The sequence below is a fragment of the Bidens hawaiensis genome, unplaced genomic scaffold (assembly GCF_021521415.1).
Source record: "Bidens hawaiensis isolate Kalapana, Puna unplaced genomic scaffold, B.hawaiensis_p1.1 tig00022235_1, whole genome shotgun sequence".
NCBI classification, from domain to species: Eukaryota; Viridiplantae; Streptophyta; class Magnoliopsida; order Asterales; family Asteraceae; genus Bidens; species Bidens hawaiensis.
In genome coordinates this window covers 1-22,497 of record NW_027493451.1, presented here as the reverse complement: position 1 = coordinate 22,497, position 22,497 = coordinate 1, and the positions used below count along the sequence as shown (strand labels likewise).

General features: G+C 35.6%; 1 protein-coding gene and 2 pseudogenes across 2 annotated transcripts; 2 read left to right on the top strand and 1 right to left on the bottom strand.

Annotated features, from left to right (window-relative positions):
* Nucleotides 1-520: 520 nt before the first annotated feature.
* Nucleotides 521-3,838, top strand: LOC143565020 (large ribosomal subunit protein uL14). The gene is made up of 4 exons (XM_077052129.1): nucleotides 521-612; nucleotides 704-988; nucleotides 3,336-3,377; nucleotides 3,563-3,838. The coding sequence occupies exons 1-4, from the start codon at nucleotides 600-602 to the stop codon at nucleotides 3,643-3,645; spliced, it is 423 nt and encodes a 140-aa protein (XP_076908244.1). The 5' UTR covers nucleotides 521-599; the 3' UTR covers nucleotides 3,646-3,838.
* Nucleotides 3,839-7,956: 4,118 nt separating this feature from the next.
* On the top strand, nucleotides 7,957-14,661 carry LOC143565009 (protein PHOSPHATE STARVATION RESPONSE 1-like; annotated as a pseudogene). The gene is made up of 8 exons (XR_013140984.1): nucleotides 7,957-8,074; nucleotides 10,157-10,575; nucleotides 10,650-10,860; nucleotides 10,941-11,017; nucleotides 13,729-13,771; nucleotides 13,877-13,934; nucleotides 14,054-14,123; nucleotides 14,221-14,661. The product of XR_013140984.1 is annotated as a protein PHOSPHATE STARVATION RESPONSE 1-like (transcript).
* Nucleotides 14,662-14,835: 174 nt separating this feature from the next.
* Nucleotides 14,836-17,199, bottom strand: LOC143565026 (receptor-like protein Cf-9 homolog; annotated as a pseudogene).
* Nucleotides 17,200-22,497: the final 5,298 nt, after the last annotated feature.

Below are 22,497 nucleotides of genomic sequence, written 5' to 3'. Positions count from 1 at the left end.
GTTTTTCTAATACCGTTTCCAGGTATGGAATTGGGCACATGTATGACTGAGTATTGGAAAATCATGTATTGACCATAACCGGGTCGGATTCAGGTCCGTGCATTATCTCTAAAAACCACACCCTAAGCGTCTAGTCCGGGTCGTGTATAGAACCGGATATTCCAAAACTGGATATTTGAATACCCTATTTCCAAGTATAAAAAAAAAACTATTTTCGGGTATAGATTTGGTTTTGGAATGCATTTTTCTTGGTTATTTTTCTGGCATAGATTGGATATTTGAAAAACCCGATTTCGAGTATTGAAAAACCCGGCTCCGGTTTACGGGTACAAATCGGGCCCGATTCCGTATACGGGTTTGGTAATAAACACCAACCTGGGTTTAAAAAAATATGTGTTTTTCTCGGGTCCGGTTCCGGATCCGGGTGTTTTAAACACTTCTACTAAGCCAAGGCCCCAACAATCAGTATCAATCTAATTATCCAGCCCAAATAATCCACCCCAGCCCAAACCTCCCGTACCCTAATAAACCATCGTCACAAAACATTTATATAAAACCCTAATCCCCAGTTCACCCCGCCTCCATTAACACCATCCACCATGTCGAAACGAGGTTCAATCAAACTCAATTGATCTTCATTTCATTTAATAATCTTAATCAATTTCTTAATTAACTGCTTATTATTATTATTATTATTAATCAGGTCGTGGTGGTTCCGCCGGGAACAAGTTCCGTATGTCACTAGGTCTTCCGGTGGCTGCAACGGTGAACTGTGCTGATAACACCGGTGCTAAGAACCTGTACATCATCTCAGTCAAAGGAATCAAAGGACGGCTTAACCGGCTTCCGTCGGCTTGCGTTGGAGATATGGTTATGGCTACGGTTAAGAAAGGTAAGCCAGATCTCAGGAAGAAGGTTATGCCAGCTGTCATTGTTCGTCAGCGTAAGCCGTGGCGCCGAAAGGACGGCGTGTTTATGTACTTTGAAGGTATTGATTATTTTTTATTTATTAATATTATCTAGTTAGTTTTTTAATAACATTATAGATTAGTGTATTATTATTATTATTATTACTAATACTACTTTATTTATAGATATATATTTTCTATTAGTTATATTTTTGTATGTAACATAATTCAATTATTTAGATAGTTTTTTATAAGATTTTAGATTAGTTTATTATTATTTTTACTTTATTTATAGATATATTTTCTAATTATAATTTTATATGTAACATAGTTCATATTATTTAGATAGTTTTTTATAACATTATAGATTAGTTTATTATTATTATTAATATTATTATCATTATTATTACTACTTCATTTATAGATGTATTTTCTAATTATACTTTTATATGTAACATAATTCATATTATTTAGATAGTTTTTTTATAACATTATAGATTAGTTATTATTATTATTACTATTATTATTGTTATTATTATTATTATTATCAACCCTAACTTGTATATTATAAAATTTATTATATAAATGATCAGCTTGTTTAGGCTCATGAGCTAGCTCAAGCTTGATAAGTGAAGCTCGGGATGTGGCTTGTTTGTTAAGTGAGCTTACTTTTAGGTTTGACTTGATTGAACTTTTTCATTAGCTGATCTCCAGTAGCTTGAGAGCAGCTTGGGTGGTTTGTGTTCTTAGTATATGATAAAATGTGTTATGAAATTTATGTTTACAAAAAAAGTTTTTGTTATTATTTTTTGTAATGTGGTAGCTGAATTTTAGTTATTGTTTTCTATATTTTTTGCTGTTGTTTTTTGTTAACTTTAACACGGTACAAAAAATGTTGAATTATCCAATGGCAATTTAAAAGTTTTCACTGGTTTTTTGTTATGGTGTTGCTGTTAAACCCTGCAGTGATTGCTGTGAATGAATGTGGTTCAAAGGTTGCGAATACACGGGGATTGAAGAGAACGTTTGTAGAGGCTATCTTTTTGTCGCAGGGCAACACTTTTTCTTGGTAGGTGATTTGTAAATCTTGTTTTGCTATTCTGCTGTCACGTGAGTGTGATGGTAGTGAAAACTGTAATTGTTTTTATGGTTAGTTTTACTGCTTTTGCACGCGCTTGATGGTGTGATAGCTTGCTGGGGTTTACAAATTACTCTTTCGAAAAAGTGTTGCACTGCTGCAGCGTGATGGTTTCTTGAAATGTTTTATTTGAACCTTATTTATTTACAGCCTTTGAATCCAAATCATTAGCAACTATCAGGGCCGGCCTGATAGTTAAGTAAGGTGAAGCTAAGGCTTTGGGCCTCCATTAGAAACTTATATATTTAATGTACAGAAAAAGAGATAATAATAACTGTTTAATTGATTAAGAAAGTAATCTGACCCCTTGGCCTAGTGGTTAAAACTCTTTTGACTCGCCTCTTTTGCTTTCTCTTTCTCATCTCCAGTGTTCGAATCTCTCAATTGATACGTTTTTTATAATACTTGTTTCTCATTTTTCTTTCCCAACAGTGTTCGGATATATGCCAAACTTTTCAATTTGTTTCTCATTTTCTTCACACAGCATACCAAATTCTTTTTTTTATGCATCACATCTGATATTTTATATGTTAAGTTATATATCACACACACACACGTATATAAACCTTGAATTTGTATTATATATAATTGATCCCACACTCATTTAGAAATAATAATTTAATTCTGAATTTATAGTTTTATATATAAGAATGACAATCGATCGTAAATTTATTTAAAAAAGGGGTCCAAATTTTTATCTTTCGCTTTAGGCAACTAAAATGCTTGAGCCGGCCCTGGCAACTATCAATGCATGGTTTAACAATGCCACCATAACGATTACTGGTGTAAACTTTGAAATGGCCGTTGGAATATTCAACTATTTTTTAGAGTAAGTTAACAAGAAACAATATTTTGTAAAGGGGACCATGAACTCATTTATCACATAAAAAATACCATTTTTTTCATTTCACTGTACTTAGATTAAAAGTAATTACTGAATATTTTTAGCATTTTTTATAATAAAAACACATACTCTAACCTTCTAAACTTCCGTATCAAACAAGAATCACTGCTTCCTATTTTCCAAATATATAATATGTATTTCGTAAAATATCAATACTAAAATGTAGGCAAGGTAGTTGCATACAATTCTAAATGTATTAAGAATAATTGGTGATATTCAAATTTTTAAAATTTCATACTGATTTTAGGTTTATTAGTTATGATCTAAGTAGTAGTTTTTAAAGTAAACAAATGTTGCTTTAGATTTTCCACTTTATTTTCTGTACAGTCTACTAATCTACAAGTTGATATAGCAATGTTTTGTTTTATTCGTTTTTATTGTGCAGATAATGCTGGAGTTATAGTTAATCCCAAGGGAGAAATGAAAGGTAAATTTCATTTAACTGCTGAGTTATTCTGTCAATTTCGGTTATTTATCAAGTGGATTGCACTTAAGTTGAAGTTTATAGTAGTATATTGCTAACTGCTAGTTTAGCTGTTTTATCTCGAAAGTAATTAATTGGTTGTTATGATATGAAAGTTTGATCTTAAATTTGAGCTTGGTTTTATTTAGGTTCTGCAATTACTGGACCAATTGGAAAGGAATGCGCTGATTTGTGGCCTAGAATTGCAAGTGCTGCCAATGCAATTGTTTAGGAACTGGTTTGGAGTTTTGGTTACGGGTGCACCTTCTTTTTTGTGTTATTTTGACTGGATATTTGATGTTTTGTTATGTTGAGAGTTTTGGTAGAAATGGAACTTCTGTGGTTGGTTGTCTTTATATATGTTTTTGGTGCAATGAAGTTGGATTTCTGTTATTATATTATTCAATCAAATGATACTTTTAAAAATAATACTTCGTCGTAGTCTTTAGAGACGAGCAATAGGTACTACCCAGAACTCAAAATTTTTATTGCCTGTTGACATGAGATGTCGGGTCTTCAATTTACAAACAATATTTTCATATCTAAAGGTGTTCTGCTCTGCACTTGTATGAATCAGGATTTACTTGTAAACTTGTCTGGAGTCTCTGAGTTGCAACGAGCATATTTGGTTAGTGTTGTTTTGATGCTCGATATAGTAACAACCACATGTTTTATATTTTGAAAACTGTAAAACATATACAGCCGATTAATATCAATAATAGGACCAATGTTCTTTGGTTTTTGTTTGTTTGTTTGTCATCATGACACTTTTTAGAACGTTGCTAAATTCATTAAAAAACTAGTTATTTTATCAAGATAACAACTTTGATGATTTGTACGTTTACATTGCTATTCACAACTTGGTTTTGAGTAATAAAAATAAACATAGCAAAATGGCAATGAGAGTTTCATAAAATATCGTAATTTAAAGTTAGTATGCTTTTAAGTAGCCGCTCTCTACGTCCTTCCTCGGGGGTGGACAATTAGCTAGAACAACGGGTGTTGTATTAGGATTTATTTTTCCTTACAATAATAAATTAATATAAAATTTTGTTGAACTTTACTCACTATCAAAAAAGAAAAAAAAGAGATTCAAAAGTTGATTTTACCACGCGTCCACGCACCACAAAATTCAATTGGTTCCGTGGGTTGGGCCGGTATGGGCCTTTTTGTTGGGTTTCTAAAGTCTGCCTAAAATTTGCACATCCTACTATCCTAGTGCCTGGTCCCATGGGTAAACTTTATTTTGAAACATGGGTAAACATGTTCTTAGAGGGGCAAATATTGATAATTTAACAAAATTTTTTAAAAAATTTCTATATAAAATCCGTCCCATTTTAAATATCAATTTTTTCATTTTTGGTTGTCCCAATTTAAATGTCATTTCTATACATATAAATTCAATTTCCAATTGTGATCTTACTATTTATTACATATACAAAAAGTGGTGGTTTTTTTAGCCAAGGAAGAAAAATGGTTTTTAGCCATAATAACTTAAAGGACATTAGTGTCATTTTACAGCTCATAAAATAAAATGATCAAACATTTCTTAATTTATGTGTTTTGGGTTCCATGACATTTAAAATAGGACGGAGGGAGATTATTTTTTAACAAATTAGAACACCTCCTTTAATCAGAAAGGGTGATTTAGAAAAATTACTAAATTATATATATATATATATATATATATATATATATATGTTTGTATGTATGTATGTATGTATTTGGTAAGCAGAGGGTCGAGTTAATGTAAAAAACAATATTTTTGTGAGAAGCATAAGAAGAGATATAGACCATTGGATCTATGATCTAGCGGTTGAGATTAGTAGTTTCTAAAAACCGTATAGTTTTCTATTTATATTATATAGTTTCCTATTTAGATGGTTTGTTTTATTTTAAAGCATTCTCACACTTTCACTAAACAATTGTTTTTTACTTGAACCCTCTTCTTGGTAAGCATACATATTATTTATTATTTATAGTTTTAAAGTTGAATTATATAGGATAAAATGGTACATATAAATAATAGCCACTTTACATGACTATTATTTTTATCATTTCTTATGATTGGTTGAAAAATGAAATCATTTATTTTATTTAACTTATTCATTAAAGTACTATAAAAGGTCCACACACAACGAGTGACATTCATGACCATGATGGTAACATAGGACTAAAAACAAAACAGATAGGATTCCGTAACATTATTAAATATTAATTAAATGTACATAAAGCAAACCACACACTATATTATAACTGAACTAATAAACAACTTAAGACTGAGGGGTGTGGAGGTTTTAGTGGGGGCTCTAGCAGAGTCAATAACCAATAATATTATGACGTGTGGCAGAGAGAGAAACTGGATAAGGGGGGTGTTGGAGCCCCTGGCCCCTGGTGTGGAGGGGCTCCGCAGGGGCTCCAGCGAAATTTTTTTTTTATTTTTTTATAAATATATTCAAACAACGTATTATTAAAAAAACTCATAAATTATTAAAAAAAACACACATTAATAAAAAACACACATTTTTTTCCGGTGGACGCGTCTTTTTGGTCCCGTAGCTTCACCTTGTGATTCTTGTGTCTCCGAAACAACAAAGTTAGGAGACGGTTGTGTGTTGGATGGTTGAAAGCCGGATGATTCTTGCGGCTCCGAATAAAACATCGGTTGGTGCGGTGACGACCATAAATCGTCGTCAAGATAATCTGAATCAAGGTTTGGGAACCAATTTCCAGCCATTTTTTTAAAAAAAAGTTGAGAAGATGAATTGATTTTGGGTGAAGGTTTGAAGTTTTGGTAAAAAATGGGTGAAATGGAGTATAATTATATAGAAAATATATTTTTTTTTGTTTTTTTGGGCTCCCCAACGGTTCCAAAAACATCAAAAGGTGTGCCTCCTCTCTCTCTTCTCCCGCTAACCAGCTCACGCCTGCCTTTATTTGCCCGCTAGCGCCCCTGGTGGTGTGGTGTTAGCGCCTGGGGGCGCGAGCGGAGGGGCTCTAGCGCCCCCGTTGAAGCCCCCACACCCCTCAGTCTAATTTTGGAAGTTGTAATTCACTACTGAAAACTACAGTTTCAAATAATAACAAATCAAAGTGACAGGATTGGGAGGTTCGGCAGGCTTTACCAATGAGTTGGTGGTCTATTGGTAAAGATAAAGGTATTTAAACACTTTCGTTGAAAGAGTTTAAAGGGTCTTGAGTTAAGTCTTAAAAATGACAAAAGTTAAAAAGATATTCACCGATTAAAAAAGAAAACTACAGTTTGCCCTTTTATTTTCAAAATCATTAGTTTGTAATGAAAAATTTAAAATGATTAGTATACTTATGATTCTAATTGACATTTTCCTTATAAAAGATTTCAGAATTAATTCATTTAAGCAAGAAGTTGAAATATACTTTTTAAAAAACTAATCATTTCAAAACTCCCTCTTATGTCGTTTAATTTTATGTAATATCCATCACAAAATAATCAATTGCAGACCCTACTTTACACTAAACCTAACACTCAGGGGCTGATTTATGCCGGCGCCAGGGTGTGTCTGGGGTTGTCCTCACCATAGTTTGCGAAGTCTAGATGTTTTTTTATTTTTACTCTTCGATTCATGTATTGAATATCCCTAAAACCAAACTTACCTTTTTTTCGAATACCCATGAATTTTTGTTATATATCCGCCACTAACATTACCATCTATAAAGTCAGGACCAACAAATCCGTCTTTATGGTAATGTGAGATATGGAAACTCAAAATCACAAAATGATATTTAAATTACACTATTTTTTAATTTATTATTTACTACATTAAAAGTATTTTAATTATTAAAACTAACTTATTGAATTGTCAAAGCTTATTATTAATCAATAATACACTTTTTGTTGCCTAAATAATTTCAAAAAATTCACAGCTTGTGGCATAGTAATAGAAGACTTGAATTCTCTAACAGAAACCCAAGTTCGATCCTTAATAATGTCACTTTCGGTGGATTATGAAGCCTTACAAGGTTGTCAGTTCAAATCCACAACCCACCCAGGTTTTCATTCATCGTGTGTTACGTCAGAGAGTTTAGCTCTTGTAGTGGCACAATTACCACCATGTGGCAAACTCTGAAACTAATGTAAACCCGGTTAAAATAATATAGCCTGACCAAAATGCGATAACAAGACTAAAAAATTGGAAGTGCGGTGTCTTAACACACAGCGTTAAAAAAGAAATGTTAAATCAATAATATAGTTTTTGTTGCTTAAATAATTTCCAAAACTAGAGGGTAAACACTCAACTTGTCTGTAACTACTAACCACGCGCTTCCACCTTACCCCACCAATCGTCAACTGGTTACATGCCATCAACCGGTGGGACCAGCAGCATCCTCAACCTCATATCCTGTCATTTCATCCTCACGCGCCACCATGTGCGAGTACACATCTCAAAAATATCCATCGACTCGCTGCATACACAAATCAAAGGCCAAGAGGTCATCCAATCATCACCGTTCGTTCAATTTAACTGTCTTAATATTATTACTATTATCATTATTATTATTATTATTATTATTATTATTATTAATATTACGTCAGATTTGTAAACCGTACGTATCGTTACTGAAGCTGAAGCTGTTTAGGTTTTCCGAGTAACGGATTTTGCGGTTATTAATTCCGGTAAGGTGTTTAATTAGACTTAATTCGATTGCATTATATGCGAATCGTGTGGCTGATATTTAATTAGGATAAGTTAGTGTTACATTTGACTTATTGTTAATTAATTGTTAGTTACAGCTATTGAACTGTGTTTTGAGATTAAATTTTTGCTAGTATTATATATAATTTGTGTTAATTTCATGTTTATTTGCTAGCTGTTAAGTGATGGCTGTACTCCGTAGAGTAGCTTAAATAGATGAAGATTTATTTATATTTGGACATTACAGCAATTGAACTGTGTTTTGAGATCGAATTACTTGCAGAAGTTGAGTTAATTTCGTGTTTATTGTTGGCTGTTAAGTGATGGATATGGAATTGACGAAGCGGATGAGGTTTTATTGAAATTTGAAGAAATTCTGTTAGGATTTAGTTGATTTAGTATGATTTAAGACTTAATTGTTTGAATTAGTTGTGTTATATACTTATATTTGATTTTTTGTACATTACCGCAATTGAACTGTGTTTTCAGATCAAGTTTTTGCGAGTAATTTGTGTTAATTTCGTGTTTATTGTTAGCTTTTAAGTGATGGTTGTAGAAATGGTGAAACAGATGAAGATTCATTGAAATTTGAAGCAATTCTGTTAGGATATAGTATGATTTAAGAGCATGTTTGGGATTGAGTTTGAAAAGTGCTTATGGCTTTTCAAAAAGCCATTTTGAAAAGCCAGGATTTGGGGCTTTTAGAAAACTGCTTTTTAACCCTTTTAAAAAGATAAAATAAAAGTTTTTTTTTGATTGCCAAACACCATTTAACTTATTGGATTTTTAAAAAAGCCAATAAGCCAATAAGGTATTTTCAAACTCAATCCCAAACATGCCCTAAGTCATGAGGATATTTAGCTTTTATGTTCGGAATGCGAATTGTGTGGTTGACATTCAATCATTAGGTATTTAGGATAACTTAATGTTACATTCAGTAGTTGAAATGTGTTTTGAGATCAATTTCTGTGTGTAATTTGTGTATTCATTGTTAGCTGTTAAGTTATGGATATAGAATTGGTGAAGCGGATGAAGATTTATTGAAATTTGTAACAATTCTGTCAGGATTTAGTATGATATTAGACTTGAGTGTTTGAATTAGGGCTTTATGTAGCATGCTTTATATGTTTAGATCATGAATCTGAAAAGGATAGAATCAATCTATTAGTATCAAACTTAGAAGTTATGCTCATTACGTCATGTCACCATTTATTCCTGCCAATCATGAACCAGAATAGTATCCTGAGGTTATAATGCTTTTATGTTCGGAATGCGAATCTTATGGTTGACATTTAATTAGGATATCGTGTGTTACCTTTAAACTGTGGTTTGAGATCCAATCTCTGCAAGTAATTGTGCAAATTTCCTCTTCTTTGTTAGCTGTTAAATGATGGCTATAGAATAGCTGAAACAGATGAAGATTAATGAAATTTGTAACAATTATGCTAGGGATTTTATGCTTTTAGACTTGATTGTTTAGGTCTTAATTTAGCATGCTTCATGAGTTTAGATCATAAATCTGACAAGGATGGAATCAAAACCATGTCATTAATCAATCAGTATCAAACTTAAAAGTATGGCTATTACATCATGTTACCATTTATTCCTGCCAATCATGAATCTGAATAATATCCTTTGCACTTTCTTAGTTCATTGCATTTGACTTTTTGTACACTACAGCAATTGAACTGTGTTTTGAGATTAAATTTCTGCAAGTAATTTTTGTTAATTTCATGTTCTTTGTTAGCTGTTAAGTGATGGCTGCAGAATAGCTGTACCAGATGGAGATTCATTGAAACTTGAAGCTATTTTATTAGGATTTAGTATGATTTCAGACTTGCTTATTTTAATTTGGGCTTTGTTTAGCATTCTCCATGGGTTTAGATCAAGAATCTGATAAGGATAGAATAAAAAATTATATTTTCAATCTATCAATATCAAACTAAAAAGTATGCCTATTAGGTCATGTCACCATTTATTACTGTCAATCATGAATCAGAATAAATTCCTGTGCACTTTTTTAGTTCAAGAGCACACATCATGCAATTTGTATATACTTTTTACAGGAAGCATCTTTTAACAGTTGTTGATCATCAAGAATGTCTTCAACAAATGAGACAGTTGGTCACATAGTTTCATCATCTTCAGAAATATCTACAAATCTTCACATTTCTTCTGAAGAAACTTGTTCAAAAAGGCCTCCATTTGTTAACCAATCATCAGGAGTTCTCCGATCTACGGCTTTTCGTGATTACATGAAAGAAAACAACGCTATTTCTTGGTGTACTGATTCAGTGTCTGATTTTCTTGATTACCCTGAAAATATCCCTGTCAAATGTACTAATTTACAAATTATGCCATCGGAAGACATTGGCAAACCAAATGACTGGCAAGATTGGGCTGATCAGTTGATTACTGAGGATGATGGTGTAACACCAAATTGGAATGAGATTCTAGTTGATACTGATGTTTCTGATCAAATTCCAAAGGTATCACTGAATTTTATTATGCTTTTGTCATCTTAAAAGTGACTGTTTATTATGAATTTTTTTGTTTATTTTAGATGGAATATCATATGGGAAAATCATCAAAAGCCTCGTTGTCACTGCAAGTAAAGTCACTTGTTCCTGCATCACCTGGTGATGCTTGCAACCCAGTGACACCATCATCATGTGGGTCCCAAAGTGGGTCCCAAAGCAAGCCACGCATGCGTTGGACACCAGAACTTCAAGAAGCTTTTGTGGAGGCAGTTAACAAGCTTGGTGGAAGTGAAAGTATGTATATTTGTTTATTTGCTTTATTTAACATTGTGGTGGTAGGTATTTTTGTAAATAACTTGTTTTTTTGACTATAGGAGCTACCCCTAAAGGAGTATTGAAGCTAATGAAGGTTGAGGGCTTAACCATCTATCATGTGAAAAGTCATCTGCAGGTACATTTCTGGTATTTTCTGTTGCCTGTAAACGATGTTCGTGTTCGTTCGATTAACTTTAACTGAACAAACGATTGACAGGCAATTAAATGAATGGGTATTTCTTGTTCATGTTCGCCCGTTAAGAAAGTGAACGTGCCCGTGTTTGTTTATGTTTGTTCATTGACAGTATAAACGAAGGGTTCATGAACGTAAACCAACGAACATTTACATTAATGAACATAGATGAACGAATATAACTGAGTGACAACCAATTAAAAGTAAATGTTTACAACAATGTGTTGGGCCTAAAAAGTTAAAATTAGACCAAATTGCAATGAGTGTAAACAATTTTAATGTAGTTATTAATAACCGCAAACAACCGTAAACTAACGAACATAAATGAATGTAAACGGATGAACATAAATGAACTAACGGTTCGAGACATGTGTTCATGTCTGTTCGTTTAACTAAATGAACAAAACTTTTTGTGCATGTTCGCTCATTATTTAATAAATGAACATTTTGAACTTCCCACCAAGCGGTTCACGAACAGTTTACTGAATGTTCGGTTCGTTTACTAGCTTAGATGTAAGTTAATTCAGTGAAATTCAAGGGAATGTGTCTCTGTTTCATGCATGGTTTTGAAACCCGGCCGGGATTCGAACGCAGGTGGTTTTGGAGATGAAAGCTGAAGAGGTATGCACCCGCCTTAACATCAAGCGGGGCGGGTCAACCCACAAGATATAGACAAGAGGCTTGAAATCAGGATGTCATGAAGACACAAAGCCAAAACCTATGCGCGTGGCGCATATCACATATGCTCACGCATATCACATATGTTCACGCATCACATATGCTCACGCGTATCACATATGCTCACGCGTCATATATGCTCACGCATATCACATCTGCGCGTGGCGCATCTGCGTGTGGCGCGTATCACATATGCTCACGCATATCACATCTGCGCGTGGCGCATCTGCGTGTGGCGCGTATCACATATGCTCACGCATCATATGCTCACGCATATCACAACTGCGCGTGGCGCATCTGCGCGTGGCGCATATCGCGTGTGGCGCGTATCACATATGCTCACGCATATCACATCTGCGCGTGGCGCATCTGCGTGTGGCGCGTATCACATATGCTCACGCATCATATGCTCACGCATATCACAACTGGCGCGTGGCGCATCTGCGCGTGGCGCATATCACATATGCTCACGCATATCACATATGCTCACGCATATCACATATGCTCGCGCATATCACATCTGCGCATGAAACATCTGCGACGTGAGAATAAAGAGAAGACCTCGCGCATCCCCAGGATAGGCGCATATCACACATGCACATAATCAACCGCGTCCTTATCCAAATCAGGATAAGGACAACCATGATTGTGCTCATCAGACAACCTTCCAGAAGGTATCCTTTAAGGAATAAAGAATATGCTGATGTTGACAGCTGCCAATGAAGGGTGGACAACTCAGCAAAACCCATGTGCTACCACGTGATTGCACATGGGTCAGGTGAAATACCTTGGTCAGAGAATAATCAATGAAAAAGCACCAGGTGTCCTAAGGACACGTGGCGAGAAGCAATAGGAGGAGGCCAAAAAGGCCCTAATTGGGTCTGAACCCAATCATTGGAAACCCTAACACTATAAATACCACACCACCTCCACAAAGGGGAGGTAAGCAAGAAAATACATTCTAATCCTTACTCACTTTCAGATTATTATTATCTTCTCCTACAATATCTTATTCTCACACCGGAGGGTTACCCCAAAGAGGACCCCTCTGTCCCTTTCTGAGGGGTAAGTTCACGGTGTTGCTCGTTTTTGTAGGTGGAAGAATTCATACTCCGGAAAACCATCGGTGATATAGCACATTCATACCCGAGGAAAGTTGATCGTCTACCAGTAAGTCGATCCACGTTTCTTTCATTGGCGCCATCCGTGGGACCAAGCATCATTCCTGTGATTTTAGTTGAAAAATAAGACCTATATATGTAAAATAGCACATTCTGATGTTAGATAAAAATGGAAATTATATCAGAACAGGAAATAAATCTTGTTTATATTAAAGCTTGTTCTAGTAAATCTTGATAAATTAATAAAATAAATGGAAACTAAACTATAAAAGAAAATCTTTAGATTATTATTTTACTAGCTTTTAGAAACCCGTGTATTACACGAGATAAATTAATGTATAAACTACAATGAATAATTTAATACAAATAAAAAAAATAATTAAGTCTTTTTATATTACGTAAAAAAATGTATTACAAATATAGTCGTTTTATATCATCACCGTATATTTGAATTTTAAATTAAGAATGTTTGTTGTTAATTTTTGGATTTCACCAAGTATTTTTATGTTAATATTTATTTTGGAATAAAATGTAAAAGGAAAGTGAATATGGCATATATTAGGATCAATTAAAGATGTTGGTTTTGGAGGGAAAAAAGTTTGTGAGGTTTAACCACAAAACTGACACTTGTCACAATTATTTTCTTTTATTAGAATAGGTAGATATATATATATATATAAAATTATATATACTTATATTATTTATTTATTTATGACGTCATCCGGGTCAAACAACGGTCCGACCTCCCGGGTCAGTCCGACCTTTTGACCCGGTAAGGCGTCAGGGTCAACGCCCGGGCCGGGTCTGAAAACATTGGTTTCATGTAAATATATATTTTATTTATGTTCTCTGCAGAAATATCGGACAGCTAAATACAAACCTGAACATTCAGCAGAAGGTAAAGAAAAATTTTATTTTCTTAGTTTTATTCCAGAAAATGATATGATAAAAGAAATAGATATGAATTATACTTAGTAATACAACGGATAAATCATTCTTGCAGGACCTATAGAGAAAAATCCTACTCAAATCCAAGATTTATCGTCACTGGATTTAAAAACGTAAGTTACTTTTTCCTCTACTTCTTTAACCTGATTTATATTATGTCTATTATCATATTTACAGTACTATAATTACTATTATTTAATATGTAATTCAACACTCCTTTGTTTTACAACAGGAGTTCAGAGATCACTGAAGCATTACGTTTACAAATTGAAGTTCAAAAAAGACTACACGAGCAACTCGAGGTATATTTTTTTTATCAAGGGGGCAATTTTGACATTTGATCAATATATAAAGTCAAAGTGTCAAACATTACTACATGAACATCCATCTATTGTGCAGATTCAAAAGAATCTACAAATGAGGATAGAAAGAACAAGGAAAATACCTACAAATGATATTCGAGAAGCAATGCAAGTTTGGCATTGATGCATTTCAACCCGCATCATCCACCCACGAGAAATCAGAAACGGAGGTGACCAACGAATTCTCAAGTTCTCCAGCCCAAACCAAAACCGAGCCCGACCCGGACTAAAGTTGGGTCACCATTCATCACAGAAGCAAGATGAAAAACTTGACCCCTCGGAATCACAACCCTCAAAACGTGCTAAGTTAAAAGAGTCATCATCAACCGAATCATCTTGAGAAATGTAAGCATACTGTAAATATATGTACCATGTGTACCGTTATTTCCCGCTTTTTGATATGAATTTCATTAGTTAAGACATATTGTTTTTTAATTTAGTTTGGTGTATCCTAGATATTGATGTAGCTAGGTAGAACTGCGGAAGGTATTATGTGTGATGTTTGCTTTGATTTCACCGGGGGTTTTAATAACTAGATCATACTCAGTTTGACTTGTTTAACTTATTAACTAAATAGATCGAACAACCTGTCTGACACATTAACAACCTGCCAACAGCCCTTCAACCCGTTTGGCTCGTTTAGATAAATAAATTAACATCGAAAAACTTGAGAAACCCGAGCTCTGCGGTTTGGCCCGTTTCTTGGTTTTCTTTGATGTCTAAGTTGTTTTCTTTCAGTGATCCTGACAACCCATTTGGGCCTTCCAAAGTAAAGCATAAGCCATCCGATACCCAACCCGACGAACATCCCGAATCCATATCCCATCACAACAGATTCCAAAGAAAGCCCGTTAAAAAAAACTCGAATCTTCATCGTCTTCAGGTGTTGGAGATGATGACCCGTTATCATCTCCACAGCCCGTTATCAACGGAAAGCCACATAATCCATCATTCCCTTGATACGAATCGTTTCCAAATGTATTAAACTGTCCACCTTTCGGTGTGACCCCTTGAAAACCGATTGTGGGAAAAGTTTACAGCCGAAAGGGATGTCAAACTTGTTAACTGTAACGGAATCTTACCAGTCATCTTGTTAGAAGAAAGATCTAAAGATTCAAGCAATGTGAGATTCCTCATTTGTGTCGGGATCCCACCGGTGAGACTGTTACGTGATAGATTAAGAGACCGAAGCGATCTCAGCTGTCCTATCGTGTCCAGAATCTCCCCATGGAATTTATTACCAGAAAGGTTTATAATCATGTTGATGACTGATATTCTTTGTAGCTCCAAGTGTAACCCTTTGACCACTAGGCTCCAATCTGTCATTATACATAAAATGACTTATCCATGTAAGAAGATCTCCTGATGCAGATCTATTTCCACTCATCATTGCTTTAAAGTTCTTGAAGTAGTTTACTGGCAACCGGCCTGTAAACCCGTTGCTGGATAGATCAAGAATCCGCAGCTTTGGAAATGGGATTTTCGTGTTGGATATGTGTAACGGGCCATTCAGTTTATTGCCTCGCAAGACGAGAGCTTGCATCTCGGGAATAGTGTCGATCCAATATGAGAATCCACCGGTTAGCATGTTGTTCCCCAAGTCTAGAAACTTCAAGGTTCCTGCAATTAAGGGTGTGCATAAAACCAAAATAACTTAACCATAACTAGAATAACCCACGTAACTAGACTGCCATAACCGAACCCTATAAAAGACAATTGTTTGGTTTTATGTGTTAAAAAAGTTTTTTTCTGTCGTTTTTCGGTTTTACATAGGTGACAACCGGTTTTGACACAGGGTCTGTAGACCGACATGATACCGGTGAGTTAGTTCGTCTCAGAAACGGAAGTGAGTCATCAAGTTCAGAAGGTGGCAGCCCACCTGTAAGCCCGGTTAGGCCCAACACTGGCCTAAACGAAGAACCGTTACAAGTTATTCAGCCGCGTCGAACTACTCGAAAGACGGTACTACCCAAGAAATTTTAGCGACTTTCTGGTTGAAGGTATACCGAAACCCGTCCGAGCAAGACCCGATAACCGACGAAGGTAAATCTCCAAAAACTGAAAAAACCGAACCAGACCGGTTGGAACTTAAAAAAACTAAAAAGCTGATTTAAGTAATTTATAAGAAAGTAAAAATTGGTGTAACCAAGAAAGTTTTGGCCATTCTTAGCCCATAATATTCAAGCCCAACTGGTAAAACTGAAAATGAGTTGAACCGATTACAAAAACTGAAAAAACCAAAACCGAATGTTCCCAAAACCGACCCATGCACACCCGTACCTGCAATTGATCAAACTCATGGGAATCAAGCCTTCAAGTCGATTCCCCGTTCATATTTATTCTCCTTAAGTCATTATTTTGCTTCAAAAATGTTGCGGGAATGCTTCCATTGAACCGGTTTCAACCGCAAATCCAACACTTTGAGCTTCGGGCTGAATGACTCACACATTGTGGAATCAGGCCAGTAAACCGATTAGTCCCGAGGTCAAGAATCTCCAAGGATCTCAACTTGCAGACTGATTCAGGGATCGGGCCCGTTAGCGAGTTATTAACTAAAGTCAAGTATCTTAACCTTTCACAGTTGGTTACACTTTCAGGAAAATAACCCGAAAGTTCATTGTCATGAAGCACAAGCTGCTCCAAGTTTCTAAGCTTACCAACCAAATCTGGGATCGGGCCCGTTTAGCCCGTTTATAAGCAAGAGCATCGAAACTAGAGACTTCAAGTTACCCAACTCTTCAGGAATCGAACCGTTAAACCGGTTGTCATTAAAGTACAACAACTCAAGTTTAGTTAGATTCCCAACTAAAACCGGGATCTGACCGGTCAACTCGTTGTGACTAAACGATAAACTGAGTCAAAAAACTCGAGTTTTCCTAGTTCTTGTGGGTAGAACACCCGAAAGCGAGTTTTCGTGAACATCTAATGTCTCTAACCTACTCAGGTTCCCAAGTGAGCCCGGGACAGGACCCGTGAGCAGGTTATGGCTCAAACGTATAATAATCAATTTATTCATGTTTCCTATCTCTCGGGAAATCTTTCCAGATAAAAGATTACTCGAGAGATCAAGAAAACACAAGTTTAGTAAGATATTGGATTTCAACTGGCGACGGGACCGAGGAAATATTGTTTTGTTTAAGGTCTAGATGTGTTAAATTGGTGAAAGAATGAAAATGTGAACATTTGAAGTGTACCATCTAATATGGAATTTGAGAGGGGTTTCAGTTTGATCATGTAGCCGTGACGATTGCAATGGACACCGTACCAGGTGCATGGTGCGGTGTTTGAGGTTCGGTTGGTATCGGTTAGGTTGTATGACCATGAGGATAATAATGGGTTGTGTTGGTTTGTGAGACTAGTTTTCCATTTGAGTAGAGAATTAGCTTCTTGTTTTGAAGCAAGAGTGTGAATTGTTGAATATAAAATTAGGGGTAAAGAGAATAATAAAGAGTGACTTCATTGGTGTTTTAATGTTGAAATAGTTATAAAAGATGTGTGCGTATCATATATACACACGACACCTTAGAAGGTGGCACAAATCGGGGTTTTTCAAATACCCGGGTTCGGGTATGATCGGAGCATCGGAAAAATCGGGTATTGGTAATACCCGGTTCGGGTCGGGTATAGAACCGTGTATTCTAAAACCGGGTGGTGTTTGAATACCCTATTTTTCGGGGTATTGAAAAAAACCGTATTTTTCGGATTTTTTTCGGGCTTTTTTCCGGGTATTTTTCAAGTATAAAATTGGATTTTTTTTAACAGGTTGCACTTTTAGGGGTATTTTTTCGGGTATTTTTAAGGTATTTTTCGGGTATACATCGGGTATTTGAAATACCCGGTTTCGAGTATTGAAAAACCTGGTTCCCGGGTATGGAACCGGTTTTAGGTTTATCGTGGTATTACCGGGTAACAAATCGGGTCCGGTTCGTGTTTGGGTTTTACTACCGAAATGCATACCCTATACGTACATTACGGGTACGGTCGGGTACATGTTTGGATATTAAAACCCCGTGTATTAAAAAAACCGGTTCCGGGTTCGGGTTTTTGTGCACCTCTACACACACTTATTGTTTAACTAGGGAGAGAATAAGAACACGAATTTGATCATAAACGATCGACTCTTTTCTGCCTTATTAAAAACGAAAAACGGAAACAAGAAAAAAAAAACCTACCAAACCTATTATATAGGCAACCTTTAGGTTAGGGAACAAGAAAACTAATAATTATTATTATTATTATGTTGACTTTAAAACTCATTATTTTATAAATCTCTTTCACGAGATCAACCGTACCATCCTTAATGCCCTTTAAGTTTACATGTATTCATATACAATTCTACGAATACAATATTGCTCATAATTTCACACTTATGCGGTTCTCCATTACCCATTTAATTTTCATATGTGAACACGGACAATATTTGCAACTCTAGCTTGAATTAACTTTCTTTATAATAGGTATTTTTAATTTGTTTTTTTATTATGCATCTCTGGTTCCAAATTAACAGAGTTAACTTTATATATTTAACTCGAAATCAGAGAAATGGTATAGAAAAATCAGGGAATATAGACGTGAGAACCGATCGTTGCAAGTAACGAATAAAACTTGTTCAAAATGAAAAGTTGAATAACTTTTTATTAAGTCCCGTTACAATCTAAATAAAAAATAGTTTTAAAACAATCTTAAGCTTAGACGTGCTAACGTGTCAAATTGTTTTTAAACTTGTTGGAGCTGGGTTAACTCGTTTAAATGTGTAACAAACGACTTATACTGTCAATTCTAAATCTGATTATTTTTGGTGGTCGTGTCTATACTGTCGCTTTGTGTTTGTAAGTGCACGACAATTGTCAAATACTCGGAATTGAACTTGACTTTGGTTAATACGTTTATATGTGTTGAAATTTCTTTATTCCTTGTAGGTTCTAGGCAACATACTGAAAATGAAATATGTGTCATGTGTTACGTGCATAATACGAAAATGGGTATAAACTTGTGGTCACAACATGGACTTCTTTACACGCGGTATTATAGAATTATTACAATCATCATTCGATAATGTATATCTCATAACTTGTAAATTACTTAGACTGAGGGTAGTGGAGAGTGAGGGGTGGTCGCGGGGCCGCCTACGTGGGCTCTGCGAACACCGCTACACCCCTCCGGTGAGCGATGGGCGCGGCGTCCGGCCGGCGTGGCTGTGGTCGCGGGGCTAACTAGCCGTTGGAGGGGTGTGTTGACTGGGTCAACGTTACCGTTGGCCAGTGATGTGATGAAAACAGTCAATAAATATTAACTAAATTAAACAATTAATAAAAACAAGACCTAAGACTCAACTAAACAAAACACCGGCAAGTGAACCGATCAATTGTACTAAGCTAAGTAAGTTCGGAATATCGAACCAACAAGACTCTATAAAATTACGTTAATTAACTAATTAGACTCGACTTACGATCAGCGACTATTTATTATTAAGTGTTTTAAGGGGGATTTTAAAACTAAGATTAAACTAAGAAAGTAAATAAACAAGTTAACGAGAAACAAGCACTAAACACAAGATCGAAACAATCAGAGAAGGAAATCTACCTAGGTAAGAATCCCATGCATCAACAATCATCAAGCAATGGACAAATAACATGATTATGGAAACTGATTTCTAAACGTATATTCATCTAACAAACCCTAAGGACCTTTGACTGAATCAAATGAAATCCCAAAGAACAACTATTAGATTATTAAAGCAATCAGTTGAATTGATTTCCGCAAAGTCATCAATTAGGGTTAATTAATAGTATCTATAAGCAAGCAATCTTACGAAAACACTAAACCCTAGATAACTTGATAAGCTAACATGACATCATGAACATGGATCAACGACAGATAAGCAAGAATAATTGTCACTATCTATCCTAGCATGGCAATTGACCAAGACACTATGAACAACTCCTCACCTTACAGCTATTGGAATTTAGCAAAGCATTTAAAACCCTAACCAACAATCAACAAGCTTCTATGATCTAATGGGGCCCATTCTAATCACAAAAATCAAAACACCAAGTAATGATTAAACATAAACCCTAAATCTAAAGAACACAATCAAAAATATTAAAGATCTATGTGAAGCAATAGTTAACAATAAATCAAGATAACAAATACTCGATACGCATCATGGAAAGCAAAATCAAGGTCTTTACTACTAAATGAACAAAATCCATAATCAATATCCAAAGCAAGAATCATGTCAACACATGTTCATCAAACCTAGGTTGTAACACCCCGACCAAAGGCGGATTATACATCGGGGCGGCCACATATTGTTTCATTACTCGTGACACTATTGGGTGTCAATATTTAATAAATACATTCATTCGCGCAACGCGCAAAGTAGACATAAGATAACATAAATCAACATAAATCAATATATTATAAGGGCAGAATATTCGAACAACAATAACTTGTCTTGATACATTTTAATCTAGGTCCAAAAGTAAAAACGTCCTACGTGTCCACAAGCTCCAAATGTAGCTACAGCAAACCTGAACATGTGTTAAAATAAACGTCAAACACTTGCGTGTTGGTGAGAAATCAAGTTTAATACAATACATAGATAACAATAAATCTTGCGCGCAACACGTGTATGTCTGGTGTTTAACAAGGGTGGCAATCAGATTGTGATCAAGCCTAGATAGATCATAGCTCATAGTTCATAGTTCAATCCGTGCTCCCAATTGAGCACAAAAACGAGGAAAACATCTGTGCAAGTGGTAAACAAAGAAAACCGGTAAACGATAGGTCTCCACGGTGTTCATCTAATGGATCCATGAATAACTGCGGAAATAGGCCGAACAAATGCGGTTAATGATACACACATACAAATAAACAGCCAAGTAAACTGTCCTCAAACACATGGGATACTGCGCGACTTAAAGCTCATAAACAAGTTTAAGACTCTAAGTTTGTATGAACACATGAACATCCCAAAACATTAAAAGCAAAAAAGGGATTAGGTACGAGATTACTCACTTGATAAACGATGCGGTGTAAGATAAAGCAAGAACCAACTTTAAACAAGCACAAGTTAACCTATAATTAAAGATTATTGTTTTAAACGATCTGTTTTAAGTCTTGATTATAAGTTAGCATAATTAATAAGTAAATTATTATATATAATATATATATATATTACCGGAAGAGCAGGACAGAACAGGGAGGAAGACGGAGGGCAGAGAGGGAGGCGGAGAGAGAGCAAGGAGAACAGGAGAGATTAAGTGTTTGTGTGTGTAGTGTTAGGAAAAATAATACTATTCATTATACTAGAGAACACCCTAGGGAACACAAATCCCTAGAAAAAGGGGGAAAAGGATCTCAAAAAGTAAAAGATTCCAAAAGCAAAAGATATCAAAAGATATGGCAGCAGGGAAAAAGAGAAAAAGGCTGACAGGGAACAGTAAAAAGGCTATGGGCAGGTCAGAAAAAAAGGTACTGGTCAAGCATGGAAAAAGCAGATTCTCAAAAAGATTATGTCAGTCACTTTATCTGTCAACCAATGGGGTTGGTTGCGCTATGCTGCGCCGAAAGTAACTTTTTCAGACATAAAAGTCAGATTAGGTCAACAGGCACAATAAGATAAGACAACACAAAAGCATAACGGCTAGATTAAACAGAAGAAAACTCAAAGGGTTCAGCGCGAGAAAGATCGAGCGCGAAGGCAGACACAGAAGGTCAAGATGATGCGCGAGCGCGAAGGCAGACATGACCAACCTTAACGCGTCGCGGAAAGAACTACATTTCTAAGCGCGCCGCGGGAAGAATCACATTTCTTAGCGCGTCCGCGGGGAGGAACTAAAATTCCTAGCGCGCCGCGGGAAGAACTATAACTTCTTCGCGCGTTCGAGGGATGAACTACGATTCTTAGCGTGCTGCGAGAAGAACTACAATCCTTAGCGCGTCGCGGGAAGAACTACCGTTCTTCGCGCGCTGCGAGAAGAATTATAATTCTTAGCGCGCTGCGAGAAGAGTTCGTCTCGCGTATCGCTTGTAACAGGTGGTCTTCACGCAGGATTCCTTGTAAGCGGGTCTGGCGCGTGAGAGCTGCGCAGACAACCTTAGGCTGGGAAGGAACAAAGGACAAGCAAAGAGTTAGAAGAAAAAAGAGGGAAACAAGGCGGAAAGAGAGAAGGAGAGGGACGGGACGGCGGAAAGAAAAAGAGAGAGAAAGGGGCGGGAAGGAAAATATATTATTATTATTAAAAGTAAAAATATAAGTATAAATAAAATATTAAATCATAAAAGAAAGAGATCGGGTCAGAGAAACGGG